This window comes from Phascolarctos cinereus, unplaced genomic scaffold (genome assembly GCF_003287225.1).
Source record: "Phascolarctos cinereus isolate Bilbo 61053 unplaced genomic scaffold, phaCin_HiC Scaffold_4;HRSCAF=312, whole genome shotgun sequence".
Classification (NCBI taxonomy): domain Eukaryota; kingdom Metazoa; phylum Chordata; class Mammalia; order Diprotodontia; family Phascolarctidae; genus Phascolarctos; species Phascolarctos cinereus.
In genome coordinates, this window is record NW_027555847.1 from 693,206,354 (window position 1) to 693,220,948 (window position 14,595).

The 14,595-nt window shown below is 42.0% G+C and overlaps 1 protein-coding gene across 1 annotated transcript in view; it reads right to left on the reverse strand.

The window, feature by feature from the left end:
* The window catches only part of TMEM132B (transmembrane protein 132B), a 654,144-nt gene that overhangs the window by 218,226 nt on the left and 421,323 nt on the right, over positions 1 to 14,595 (reverse strand). Inside the window, exon 4 of the mRNA XM_021004363.2 lies at positions 13,213 to 13,399. Coding sequence (XP_020860022.1) covers positions 13,213 to 13,399 — 187 coding nt within the window. The remainder of the gene's footprint in view (positions 1 to 13,212; positions 13,400 to 14,595) is intronic.

Sequence of the window (14,595 nt, forward strand, 5' to 3'; positions counted from 1 at the left end):
TATGTGTGAGCATGTATATATGTATATATGTATATGTACATATAGGTGTGTATGTGTGTATATGTATGTACATGTATATATGTATATGTGTATAGGTATATAGGCATGTGTGTACATATATTATCATGTGTATATACATGCATGCATGCATGCATACATATCACTGTCAGCTGAGTGGATGGACTGGTATGGGGAGAGACTTAAAGCAGGAAAGACCAACCAGCAGGCTATTGTGATAGTTCTGGCATGAGGTTATTAGGGCACATTTAATAAGGAAGGAAACATATATTTATATGTATGTAATTTGCATGTTATATATTAATTGTTACTTGGTTTTGTTCAGTCGTTTTCAGTTATGTCTGACTCTTCATGGCCCCATTTGGGGTTTTCTTGACAGAGATACTAGAATGGTTTGCCATTTCCTTCTCCAGCTCATTTTACAGATGATGAAATTGAGGTAAACAGGGTGACGTGACTTGCCCAGGGTCACACAGCTAGTAAGTGTCTGAGGCTGGATTTGAACTCAGTAAGATGAGTCTTCCTGATTCCAAGGCCAGCACTCTATGCACTATGGCGCCACCTAGCTGCCCTACATCAATCAATCAATTAATTAATATGTGTGTATGTGTGTGTTTCCCTCCTGATTAAATGTATCTTTATCTCCTCAAGCCACGGCTATTGCAATAAGTCTCCTGGTTGGTTGCCCTGCTTCAAGGGTGTCCCCACACCAGTCCACCCTCCACTCAGCTGACAGTGTTCTTCCTGAAGCGCTGGTCTGACTACATTATTTCATTATTCAGTAAATACTAGTGCTTCCTCTTACCTTCAGAATCAAATATATAATCTGTTTGGTTTCAAAGCCCTGCATAACCTGACCCTTCCTACTTTTCCAATCCCCACCCCACCGTCAGTTAGTGACACTACCCTTCTTGCTGCCTTCCCAAACCACACTCATCTCAAACCTCCAGCCATTTTCACTGGCTCTCCCCCATGCCTAGCAATCTCTCCCTCCTCATCTCTACCTCCTGGCTTTCCTGCCTTCTTCTAAGTCTCAGTTAAAGCCCCATCTTCTGTAAGCAGCCTTTCCCAATCCCAATACGTGTTTCTTCCCTCTCTTGATTATCTCTAAATTATCCTGCTGATATCTTCCTGAGTGCAAATCTGGCCTCAGACACTTACTAGCTGTGTGACCCTGGGCAAGTCACTTAACTTTGCCTCAGTTTCCTCATCTGTAAAATGAGCTAGAGAAGGAAATGGCAAACCACTCCAGTATCTTTGCCAAGAAAATCCCAAATGGGGTCATGAAGATTCAGACAACAGAAAAACAACTAAACATCTTGTTTGTACAGAGCTGTTTCCAGGCTGTCTACCCCATCAGCATCATGAGACCAGGGACCACGTTTTTGCCTTCTTTGTATCTCCAGAGCCTAGTACAGGGCCTGGCACAGGGTAAGCACTGCTAAGATACTCCTGCAAAGCTGTGTGACCCCGGTCTCTTAAAGGTTTTGCCATGAAATACAAGCTTTCTGCCAAGGTGAAAGCTTATACCAGTTGCCAGAGGGCCAGCCTAGCTACACGAAAGAAGGCCCCTTCCCTCCACCTCCTAGAACCCTTGGCTTCTTTCAGGACTCACTGCTTCTGCCAGCGGCTTCTCCCGGTCCCCTTCCTGCCCCCAACCCTTCGGCTTCTAGTGTCTTACCCTATAAGGCTACTTCCTTTCATCTACTCTATATGTATCTTAATGCACTTCTCTATTTAAACGATGCTATCTTTCCACTCCATTAAAACGTAAGATCTTCTTGGCCCCAAAGAAGATACATGATTAGACTTCTCCTTGCTTCCTTCGCAGAAGTGGGCAGGAGGAGACCACAGGATGCACAGGTGTGGAACACTGCATATAACTGCTAGATGGCACAGTGGATACAGCACTGGGGACTTGAGTCAGGATAGACCTAAGTTCAAATCAGACCTCAGATACTTATTAGCTGTGTGTTTTTGGGCAAGTCACTTAACCCTGTTTGCCTCACTTTCCTCAAGTTAAAATGGGGATAATAATAGTACCACTCCCCAGGGCTATTGCGAAGATCAAATGAGATAGTATTTGGGGAGCATAGTGCCTGGCACATATTAGGTGCTTAATAAATGCCTATTCTTTTCCCCTCCCATCAGTTTGTTTTTATTATTGAATTTGTTTTTCTTCCTCTTTTTCTATTTTCTCTAATTTTTTTAGATAAGATGGCTCTCTGACAGAGAAGGATAAAAATCTAGATGATGTAAAAAAATGCTGATAAAAGATTTTTTAAAAGAATGTAAGCTTTTTATGTGTAATTGTGAAAAAATAAAATATTATTTTAAAAAAGAATGTGAGCTCCTTAAGGAAAGAGATTGAGGGTTTGGGGTTGTTTTGTCTTTTTTGTTTTGTTTTGTTTTGCTTTGCCTTTTCTTTATATCTTTAGTACCCAGCACAGAGCCTAACAAATAGTAATCAATACATTCTTCTTGATTAAATGACTACAGGGTGATGAATGATTTTTCATAGCAATAAGTGAAGAGCCTCTAAGTCAGAAAATCATGGAATCTGAGCATTGGAAAGGTCCCCAGTGAGCATCGAAGTTAACCACATACCCAAAAAAGAATCTTGCTTTCAACCTCCCTGACAACTGACCATCCACTTGTCCCACAGAAATTACGGTCCACATCACAAGAATGAGTGCTCCTCCCAAAGAAATCACACATCTTTGAGGTATTTATGACGTGTCTGGGTTGCTATCATCCAAGACCTTGTAGAAATATTTCAGGGGAAAAAATGTTTAGAGCAACTGTGCCTCTAGCTCTTGACCCTGTACCATAGCAAACCTCCTGGTTGCCTAGGAATCCAGGGAGCACATTGACTTTTAAATTCCAATCTTTAGAGAGATTATATGGCTCAAGAGGCTCATGTTGTTTGTGCATAGCGGAGTCCTTTCACTTCAAGGCATGGCTGAAAATGGTGACTAGGAGCTCCTGATACCTTCTGTTATGCTCACTGGAGGAGGAAGAAATCTCCAAATTCAGAGCTCAACAACTGGAAGAAGGGTTATGGAAAGAGTGAGGAAACAGATGAAGAAAAAGGAAGCCATTCCTGGAAAAGTTTATACTTGGAGAAAGAAAAATGAGAAACTAGGTAGTCAGCAAGTTCTTAACCATGGACTAGACAAAAAATCTTTCTCTGAGACTTGAATAAATGAATGAAAATGCATTTATTAAGTACCTGTGGTTTTAATGAGACAGTTCCTGCCCTCAAGGAACATACATTCTGATATATATTAGAATAGAATATAGTACATTCTCCACCATGTCTCGGCTTCCAGTACCTTCCAAACTCCACCCCTTTTAGCTTCTTTTTGTGTATTGTCTTCCGCCATTAGATTGTTGGCTCCTTGAGGTCAGGGAATGTCTTTCTTCTTTCATACACATATTTTAGCACAGCGCCTGGAACATAGTAGGTGCTTAATAAAATGTAGTGCCATAGTAGGTACTTTACTGACTAATAGGGAGAGACAAGATATTTAGGAGAGTGTTGACCAAGGAAGGGAGATGGGGAGAGTCAGAAGGATGGTGAGTAGAGCCATAAGGAAGTGGGTTGACATACCCTTACCAGAAGTAATGACAGTGTTGATTTGATTAATTACAGTTGTCTGAAAAAGAGGTAGAAAACTGGGAGGGGGAGGAAGGAGGTATCAATAAGTATACAAACACGTCAACAGGGAGGATGTCAATGACCAGGTTGATTGGATAGGTGGATGGATGGATGGACAGACGGATGGATGGATGGATGGATGGATGGATGGATGGATGGATGGATGGATGGACATGTTGCTTGGTCTTAAGGCTGGCTACAAATAGTAAGGTGAGTTTGCACTACTCACTTTCTAAATCAGGCCATCTCAGCCCTAGAGTAGGATCATAAATTCAGAGAGGTGAGGTACCTTAGTGGTCATCTAGTCCGAAGCTTTCATTTTACAGATTATGAAACTGAGGCCCAGAGAAGAAAAGCAACTTTTCTAAAACCAATAGCTGGTTTTGTGTATGGCTAAGGTTAAAACTCAACTCCCAGCCACCTCCTATTCCCACTATAGGGCTCTACCACTCAAGTCGGATAACAAATAACTATGATTTGTTTAGTCTCCTATGCAATATGTATCCCCCAAAAAAGGGGGGGCTGTGCCTCTGTCTTTTATCCTTCCCACTTCAGCATCACCATGATCCTCCTAAGTCAAAGGATCACAATTTCATGCTGGAAAGGACCTTGGAGACTATCCAGTCCTATTCCTTCATTTTACAAATGAGGAAACTAAGGCTGAGAAAGATATTCTGACTTGCTCAAGGTCACTCATGTAAAAGTGGCAAAGCCAAAATTTGAACCCAGCTCCTCTCACTCCAGAGCTTGTATTCTCCATTGTCTTACCTTGCTAGCAGTTCCCTTACATGGGCCTTGCCTTTGGGAATGGAAACCAAATCTTCCCTCCCCAGATCTGCCTTTGGGTTAGAGCTATATTCCTATTTGGGAGGGACAGCTAGGGTGGTGTACTGGATAGCGCACTGGCCCTGGAGCCAAGAGGACCTGAGTTCAAATACAGTCTCAGACAATTCCTAGCTGTGTGACCCTGGGCAAGTCCCTTAACCCTGTTTGCCTCAGTTTCCTTATATGTAAAATGAACTGAGGAAGGAAATGGCAAACTAGTCCTGTATCTTTGCCAGGAAAACCCCAAATGGGGTCATGGAGAGTCAGACACAATTGAAATAACTAAACAACAACAATATATTCTATTTTATTTTTGACCTTAGCAAAAAACAAAAACAAAAACACCTGGTTTGCCTCAGGAGGTAGTGAATTCCTTCTCACTGGAGGTCTGCAATCAGAGACTGGATAAATACTTGTCAGTTATGATGTAGGGAGGCCTGTTTTCTGGTATGGGGCCAACTTGATGGTCACCGAGGTGATATCCAGCTCTGATCTCTTGTGATTCTGTGGTCCTCACTCATGAATCAGAATATCCCCCTGGCTGGCTAGCCTGTTCCCCTGATGAAAGACACAGCAATTAGACTGACAAAGGTCTCCGTTTGGGCAGGGCCCTGAAGCATCTGTCATCGATTCACTCCCGATTCTAAACCAAGCCTTTGTTCTTATCAACCAAGGGCAGAGATTCATCACAGTCCCTTCATTCTAAGAAGCCGGAACGCCTTCAAGCCATCTCTATTTGTGACATGTGTTGGAACAACTTGCACGCAGTCACCAAGCATTTATTAATTGCTTACCATGTGCCACACATTGTGCTAAGTGCTGGGGCTACAGAGAAAGACAAAATGATAGTACCTAACATCCCCAGGCTTTCTGCAAAGGTTGAATCCTTAAACTAAGAAGATCGTGGGCCAGAGGAAAATTCCTGGGCTGGAAACCAGGAAACCAACTCAGCCATAACTCCCTTTGTGACCTTGGCCTAATCACAGATCACAGAGCTAGAAGGGACTTTTAAGATCATCGTATTCAAGTCTCCCATTTTACAGATGAAGAAACAGAGGCACAGGGAGGTTAATAGATCACAGAACCATAAATTAAAAGCTGAAGGAGACTGTAGAGGTCACCAAAACCTCATTTAAAACCCTCATTTTAATGAGGAACTGAGGCTAAAGAGGTTATATAACTTGTTCAAGGTCACATAGGTACTAAGCTGTAGAGGAAGCTTCTAATCCAGGTCCACTCTAAAGCAGGGCTTATTTACCTCTTCTGTGTCCTGGATCCACTTGGTAGCCGGGTGAAGCCACTGGCCCCTTCTCAGAATTATGTTTTTAAATGGATAAAATAAAATACAGAGGATTACAAAGGAAAACAATTATATTGAAATAAAGATGTAATTTTTTTCCCATATAAGTTCATGAACTTCCTGAAGTCTACCCATAAACCAAGATGCCTATGGACCCCAGGTTAAAAACCCAGCCTTTAAATGCAGTATTCTCCCCACTTTAGCACATAATCTCTCTTGTTTTTCTACCTCTAAATTAGGCACAATCATTCCCTGGCCCATTTCCTTCACGTACTGGAGATTTTATGATGAAGTTGTAGTTAGAATGATCAAAAGAAAGCACTACGCAGTAATTTGAGGTTTTTTCTTTGTACAGACAGGTGATGTCATTGGGAACTCCCAGGATGGGGCCCTCCCCCCAAGTTTCCAAGTAGAAATTTCTGAGGTGGATCAGGAGCTCATCCATATCAAAGTGTCTTAAAGGGTTGTCTAGGGCACTGAAAGGGTTAATGTCCTTGTCACCCAGCTGGGACATGTCATGCAAATAAGTAGTGCAGTGAATAGAGTGCAGGACTTGGGGTTAGGAAGACCTGAGCACAAATTTGACCTCAGACATCTACTAGCTATAAGACCTTGGGCAAGTCACTTAACCTGTGTCTGCCTCAGTTTCCTTATCTGTAAAATGAGGATAATAACAGCACTTATCACTTAACTTGTAAGGATCAAGTGAGTTAACATATGCAAAGTCTTTTGCAAACCTTAAAGTGCTAGTGATGATGATGATAAAGATATTACATTATATTATATATACAAAATATGTATTATATATGCAAAATATATTATATTATTGTTACTATGAAATTATGGGGGGGAGGGAAATCAGCTCTTTTTTTTTTATTCTGTGGGATAATAATCTGTCACCTTCACTCCACAGTGGAGGAAGAAAAACATCGAACTCATTCATGAATCATGAAGATATTTAAGAGCCAATTTCTATGGTGAACCCAAAGGTATCCTCGAGTAAGTGCTGTCTTCTCATGTGCCATCCTCAAGACCCCATAATCATGGCCACCTGCAATCCAACACACTGACAAAAAAGTAATTCTGGAAGAGACACATTGTGCATTCTATACCTGTGAAGCCACCCTTATTTTAAGGAATAGAAACAGCATAACAAGCCTGAGAGGGCAGGAGGTATGGGAATTTTCCAGGCTACAGCATCAGTCCTGCCCACACCAGCCAGCAAGTCACAGCAGCAGCTTCTGCTATTGTTGTTCGTCCTTCATTCTCAGAGGACCCATGACATTGTGAGAGTGATGCCTTGGTTTTCAAGTTGGTTAAACCCAACTTGAGTGAGTTGAGTTTAAGTGAAACAGAGCTGAGCAAAGTCGTCAGCCTAACTCTCTCCTCCAGAGTCATCAAAATCCAGTGGCAAGACAAAAGTCAAGATGATCCATCTCCTGCCAGAGGATTCCAGGAGGCCTGTGCTTAGATCTCCTAGAGAAGAAGTTTCCACTCTGAGTAACAGCACTGAAAGTCCCAAAAGCCCAACAGATTCAAACTTCATAGATAATCTCCAGCAGGTAGGGGATGAATGAATGAATGAATGAATGAATGAATGAATGAATGAATGAATGAAGAATGAACAAATGCCTGAATGAACGAACAAATGACCAAATGATTAAAAATATTTAAAAATGTCCTCTGATATCTTCTGCAATAACACCTGGCTGGCAGCAATACCACACAGGATTCTGTTTTCTAATTCCACCCTGAGGAATCCAAATTACGCTTGTTGAGCTGACCAGCAATATATGCCAGAAAATCCAAATGGAAATAACACAAATACAGTCCGTTCTTATTGCTTATAGGATCTCCTGAAATCCACACGCTCAAGATTAGCTAGTGAGCTGTATTCACAAGCCAAGGCATGAAGGAGCCGTCATTAATTGGAGCTTGATGGGTCATTGGTCTTCTGGAGTATCTTAAGGCTCAAATGTTCCAAATCAACTCTAAAAGACCTATAAAAGAAGTTGCTGTCCACCTCCAGAGAAAGAACTGATAAACAGAAGCATGTATAGTATGGTTTTACACACATTTATACATCTGTGTCAAATGGTGGCCTTGTCTAGTGCGGGGTGGAGAGGGAGGGAGGGAAACTTAAAATTTGAAACTTATAATGTAATAAAATAAAATGTGAAAGAAATTTTTAAGTTAATAAATGAAGCTCAAATGGACTGAGACTGTCTTGGAGTAAGGCCATTCCTTCTGCTGATACAGATAACATTGCTTACAGGTAATGTTTTTTGGAGGCAATTGGGGTTAAGTGACTTGCCCAGAGTCACACAGCCAGTAAGTGGCTGAGGTCACATTTGAACTCAGGTCCTCCTGACTTCAGGGCCAGTGCTCTATCCACTGTACCACCCAGGTGCCCCTGCGTACAGGAATTATTGATCAAGGGCTGGGAGGGACTTTGGAGGGCTATCTAGTTCTTTCATTTCATTTTACAGATAAGAAAACTGAGGCCTGGGGAGAATGAGTAACTTGCTTGTTCAAGGTCGTATAGGTAGTGAGTGACAGGGGGAGGATTTGAACTCAGAGCCTCTGACTTTGGAGCCAGGGTTCTTTCTACTGCACTGCATTGTCTGCATTACATTGAATGGGAACATACAAATATACGTACACACACACATACACATGTACCCATGTGCATCCATGCAGAATTTCACATATCTGTGGGTCATGCTGAGCCATCCAGCATGACCCTTGTCCATATCTTCCCACATATTTGTTAGAAGGGACCCAACTGAAATGATAAAGGCTTCACTCTCTGCACCGCTGCCCTATACTCTGGTTACACAGCCAACCCCATCTTCCTTTTCAGTCATCCATTTCCTTGAGTACACACTTAACTCCAATTCTTCATAGTTCCTTATTTGCTATGTGCTCCAGCTTGCTCACACTCCCCATGGACCCGCCGTCCCTTGCTCTTTGAGTTATAATCAAGTTGTATGCCTGAGAATCACTAAATAATTAAAACTGATATAAAGACCAAAAAAAAGGATGACATCATCTTAGATCAAATTTAATAAGGACAGAAGTAATGGGTGTCAAAAACTGACACCGTATCCCAAGGTGGGGGAGGCATGGTTACATAGGAGTTTGGCTGAAAAAGATCTGGGGGCCAAAGTGGACTAGTAGCTCAATCAGAGTCTACCGTGCATTACAGCAGCCAAAAAAAGAGAATACAATCTTAAGCTGCTTTGAGAAAGGTGTAGTTTCCAGGAATAAGCAAGTGAAAATCCTACTGTCCCTAGCCCTAAGCAGATCACATCTGGAATACTGGGTTCCACTTTAAAAGTTTCCCTTTCAGAAGGGCATTGAAATTCTCTTTGAATTAAAATTCTCTGGGCAGCTAGGTGGCACAGTGGACACAGCACTGGCCCTGGAGTCAGGAGGACCTGAGTTCAAATCTGGCCTCAGACACATATCACTTACTAGCTGTGTGATCCTGGGCAAGTCACTTAAGTCCATTGCCTAGCCAAAATAAAAAATTAAAAAATTCCCATTGAAAATATAGACAAAACCCAGAGGAGGGGAATCACAGTGGTGAAGGGCTGCAACTTCATGCCATGTCTATCAACCTGACAACAAACATTTGAAAAGAGCTTGTTATATGCCAGGTGCTATAGTAGGCTTTTGGAATACAGAGACAAAAGCAAGCAGTCCCTGCCCTCAAGGAGCTTACATTCTACTCAGGCAAATGGCACATAAACAGAGAAGTAAACAAAATATACACACAGGACAACTGGAGGAAGGATCGGGGGAGGCACTGGCCACCGGGAGAAATCAGGAGAAATGGCATGCAGAGGTGGGAGGGTGCACTTAAGCTGAGGACCATTGGAATAAATGAGGATTGTTTGAAGGAGCCAGAGATGCTCACCCTGAAGAACAGAGGACTGAAGAGAAGCAGGATGGCCTTCTCCAAGGGTGGGGAAAGCAGTCATGCCAAAGAGGGCTTCAATTAGTTCTGCGGGGCCTCAGAAGCAATGGGTAGAAGATAGCACAAAGCCAGTTTGGGCTTGATGTCAGGAAGAACTTCCCGACCCCGAGAGATGCCCCGTAGAGGAACAGAGTCACTGAACTACATGGCCGCTATGTGGGGGCTCCCCTCCGTCTGCCGTGAAACGAGGGGGCTGCACCAGGCGGCCTCTGAGGGCCCTTCCAGCTCTAAGTTATCTGGCCTCCCCAAGACAGGCTCCTCACCTGCAAGGGTTTGAGGAGGGAAAGAGAAGCATGTATTAAGCACCTACTATGTGCGAGGCACTGTGTTAAGCACTTTACAGATGTCATCTCATCTGACCCTCACAACGACCCTACAAGGTATGTGCTCTTATTAACCCCATTTCACAATTGAGGAAACTGAGGCAGACGTAGGTGAAGCATCTTGCCCAGGGTCAAACAGCTAGTAAACATCTGAGGTCAAACTTGAACTCAGGTCTTTTTGACTCCAGGCCCAGTTCTCTCTCCACTACGCCCCCTAGAGACCTCCTGCCACCTAACCGCCTAGAAAATGAGAGAGTTGACCCCTTGAGTTCTCTTCCAGCTTAGTGCTAGGATCCTGTGATCTATGGACACCTTCTTATCCTGAAGAATCCATGCCTCAGTTCTCCTATAAAACCTTTCTGTCTACATTCATCTGGGAATCCATGTTCACCCCTATGTCTTCAACCAAGAATCTGCCCAAGAGAAGCCCTCAGGTTGCTTCCCTCACTTCACCCTTACTATATGATGAGAACACCTCCTTCTCTCATCCTACATTTCCCAGGTTATCTCCCCTACTCCACCTCTTCCATCATAATCATCACTCTCAAGAAGAATTTGTTATGTTGCATTTTATAAAATATTGTTAAACATTTCCCAATTACATTTTTCAATTGCACAGAGATTATATCATGGTTTTTATTTTTAATAATATTTGATTTTCCCCAATTCGCCAAATCCCCAATTACAATTTCAATTAATTTTTTTTAAGTTTTGAATTTGAAATTCTATCCCTCCCACTCTCTCCTTCCCCCTCCCTGAGATGGTAAGTAATCTGATATAGATTATACATGTGCAATCATATAAAACATTTCCATATTAGTCATTTTGTGTAAGAAGAAAGAAAGAAAGAAAGAAAGAAAGAAAGAAAGAAAGAAAGAAAGAAAGAAAGAAAGAAAGAAAGAAAGAAGAAGAAAGAAAGAAAGAAAGAAAGAAGGAAAGGAAGGAAGGAAGGAAGGAAGGAAGGAAGGAAGGAAGGAAGGAAGGAAGGAAGGAAGGAAGAAAGAAAGAAAGAAAGAAAGAAAGAAAGAAAGAAAGAAAGAAAGAAAGAAAGAAAGAAAGAAAGAAAGAAAGAAAGAAAGAAAGAAAGAAAGAAAGAAAGAAAGAAAGAAAAAAAGAAAGGAAGGAAGAAGGAAGGAAGGAAGAAGGAGGAGGGAGGGAGGAAGGAAGGAAGGAAGGAAGGAAGGAAGGAAGGAAGGAAGGAAGGAAGGAAGGAAGGAAGGAAGGAAGGAAGGAAGTATTCTTCAGTTTGTATTCAGACAACATCAATTCTTTCTCTGGAGACAGATAACATTTTTCATCATGAGTCCTTTGGGATTGTCTTGGATCATTGCAATGCTGAGAATAGCCAAGTCATTCACAGTTCAAGAAGCGTTTATTAAGCACATACTATGTGTCAGGAACTATGTTCTGATTGATGCAAGGAAAGGTAAAAACAGGGTTCTTGCCTTCAAGAAGCTTACATTCAGATGAGAAAAACAATATATAAATGATTACTTACACACAAGTTAAGCAGCCTAGATAGCACAATGGATGGAGACCAGAGTCCTGGGATGGAATCCCATCTTGACTCATTATTCACTCTGTTACTTCACCCGGAGAGGTAGTGGGCACTGGATTTAGAGTCAAGAAGTCACTTACTAGACACTTCCTAGCTGTGTGACCCTAGGCAAGCCATTTAACCTCTGTCTGCCTCAGTTTCCTCAACTGTAAAATGGGGATAATAATAATAGCACCTACATTTCCAGGGTTTCGTGAGGATTAAATGAGACACTACTTGTAAAGCACTTTGCAAATATTAAAGAGTTTTAAAAATGCTATTATTATATAAGATATACACAAGTGTAAATGGGATATAATCTCAGAGGTAATGGACTAGCAGTAGGAGAGGGAGGCAGAAAGGCCTGGGAAAGATCTTTTGCAGTAAATGAGATTTGATTATTCTTTTTCCCCCAATTTATTATTTTTTTAACATCCTTTTTTTTTAATTTTGAGTCCCAAATTCTCTCCCTTCTTTCTGCCTCTCCCCCATCTACTGCAAAGGCAAGTAATATAATATCAATTATACATACAAAATAATTGAGTAGAGCCTTAAGGAAACCAGGGAAGTCAGAAGGAGAAGGTAGGGAGAGAGAACATGCCAGGTACGGGGACAGTCAGGGAAAAGCTCAGTCAGAAGACAGGGTGTTCTTGTCACGTGAGAGGACAGGAAGGCCAGTAGAGAATATGAATGGGAGAATATGAAGTAAAGTATAGTAGAGAATATAAAGTATAATAAGGGCAGCTAAGCCATGCGCATCAGACTTGGAGTCGGAAAGACCAGAGTTCACATCTGGTCTCAGACATTTACTAGTTGTGTGACCCTGGGCAAGTCACTTCACCCTCTTTGCCTCAGTTTCCTCATTTGTAAAAGGAGCTGGAGAAGGAAATGGCAAAACCACTCCAATATCTTTGCCAAGAAAACCCCAAATGGGGTCATGAAGAGCTGGACATGATTGAAATGACTGAACAACAAAAGTATAATAAAATTTGAAAGTTACAAAGATTTGAAGAGCTTTAAAAGCCAAACAGAAGATCCGATATTTAATCCTGGAGGTAATAGGGAGCCACTGAAGTTTATTGACTAGGGAAAGTGAACTGGTTACCGTAGGAAATGCAGTTCAGCCTCCTTGTATTCACCAGGCATCTCTCTACTGACCTCTGGGTCAACCCTCACCTTGCTTCTTCAGGGACAGTTTTATTCCAAGATTCCCAGCTCTAACATAACTTCAATAAGAACTCCTTAACTAATTGTAACACTTAGCCCTAGTGAACACGCATGGCAATCAGATGATAGCAATAGAAAACAAGTGCTCCAGAGGAACCATTTCAGCATATCAGGCCAGTAATCCACAAACTAAAAAGGATTCACACAATAGACTCTAATGGTTTCCAAGGAGCTGTTATGGTATATTGGGTAAATAAAATGTTATTGAAATGTATTTTTCCTGTTTAAACAACTTGCAGCAGGTGCATGGGAAGTGGCGAATTACCGAATGTTTCATGTGCGCTGGAATACTAAAAGGACGCAAAGAAAACGTTTTTGTTCCGAGAAGCTATTTCTTACCATTGCCAGCGGAACGATGCCGACGAACGTTGTCTGGCTGATGAAGATCTCTGAGACCACCAGCTCACCTGCTGAGTCTTTGTCAGGGTACTCGATCTGCCAGGTAACTTGCTGAGCCCCCGCCAGCCCGCTGCTGTTGTCGATTTCAAAGTCCATCTGCAAAACCTCGTAGAAGGAGGTGTTTACTCTGGGAGGAAAAAAAAAAATGCGTTAAAGCACAATTTAAAACCGAGCATCAGCAAAGTGTCAAAAATGTAACAAATGGCCTCGTTTTGCCTTCCCAAGCCAAAGAATTACCGTCAAGTTCAATAAGGAGACCGGCCACATCGATCAAAAACTAAATCACGGGATTTCCTCTGGTGGCCTGGACTCAGAGGGAAACTAACAGCCTGGTTTTAGGGCTTCGTGAAAAGGAGATCCATCGCTGATTAAATGGGGCATTCAGATGACATATTATCTCAGGGTGTTTAATTCTCCCCATGTCCACCAGCTCTGGGAGCCATACAAAACCACAGATGTTGCAAAATTATGTAATTGCCCTCATCTGAATTTGGGGGCATGTTCCATCCTTTTCGATTCCCTGCCTCAGGCCAAACTGTGTGTTTATAATGGGAGGTACAACCTTATCCTTCCAGGCCGACATCATATAACTGCCCCTTCATATATGCCTTGTGCTCCTGCCAAATTGGACCACCTTCCATTGCATTAAAGTGTGTCCCAAGCTTTCCTGCCTCTGCCATTCCGTGCATCACTGGATCCCAACACAAGATGCCAAAAATCCATTATTATTAACATTATTATTAATGGAGACATGTCTTCAATAATTCATTAACAAATGAATAAATAAGCATTTACTACACACTTATTATGTGTCAGACTCTGTGCTGGATCCCAGGGATACAAATATGAAACATAATCCTTAAGAGGCTTACATTCTAAGAGCCAGAGACAATGCATATAGGGGAATGATGATTAGAAGGAATTTTGCAGACTGAAACATCAGTCATTTAGAATTCGCAAGGTTCTAATCATTCCTTCTCCAGTAGCAAGCCCATCCTGGTACGTCAGAGATTTAGTCAAACTACCCTGGTAGCTGGTCATATACAAATGCCTTCTCCAATTACTGTACTTTGGCATAACTATCCCCTCATTTGTAATGCACTATCTCATCCCCTCTGCCTCATGGGAATTCTAGCTTCCTTCCGCCCAAGCATAATTCAAGTGCCACCTTCGGGATGACCTTTCCCAATCATTCAAGTCATCAACACTCTTTCCCTCTTGAAGTTAATTTTTATTGCTTTGCATATAGCTTGTATACATTGTTTTCCCCAATGCAGTGGAGGGTTATGGAAACTGAGGCTTCTCAAAGGCAGAGACTAGTTC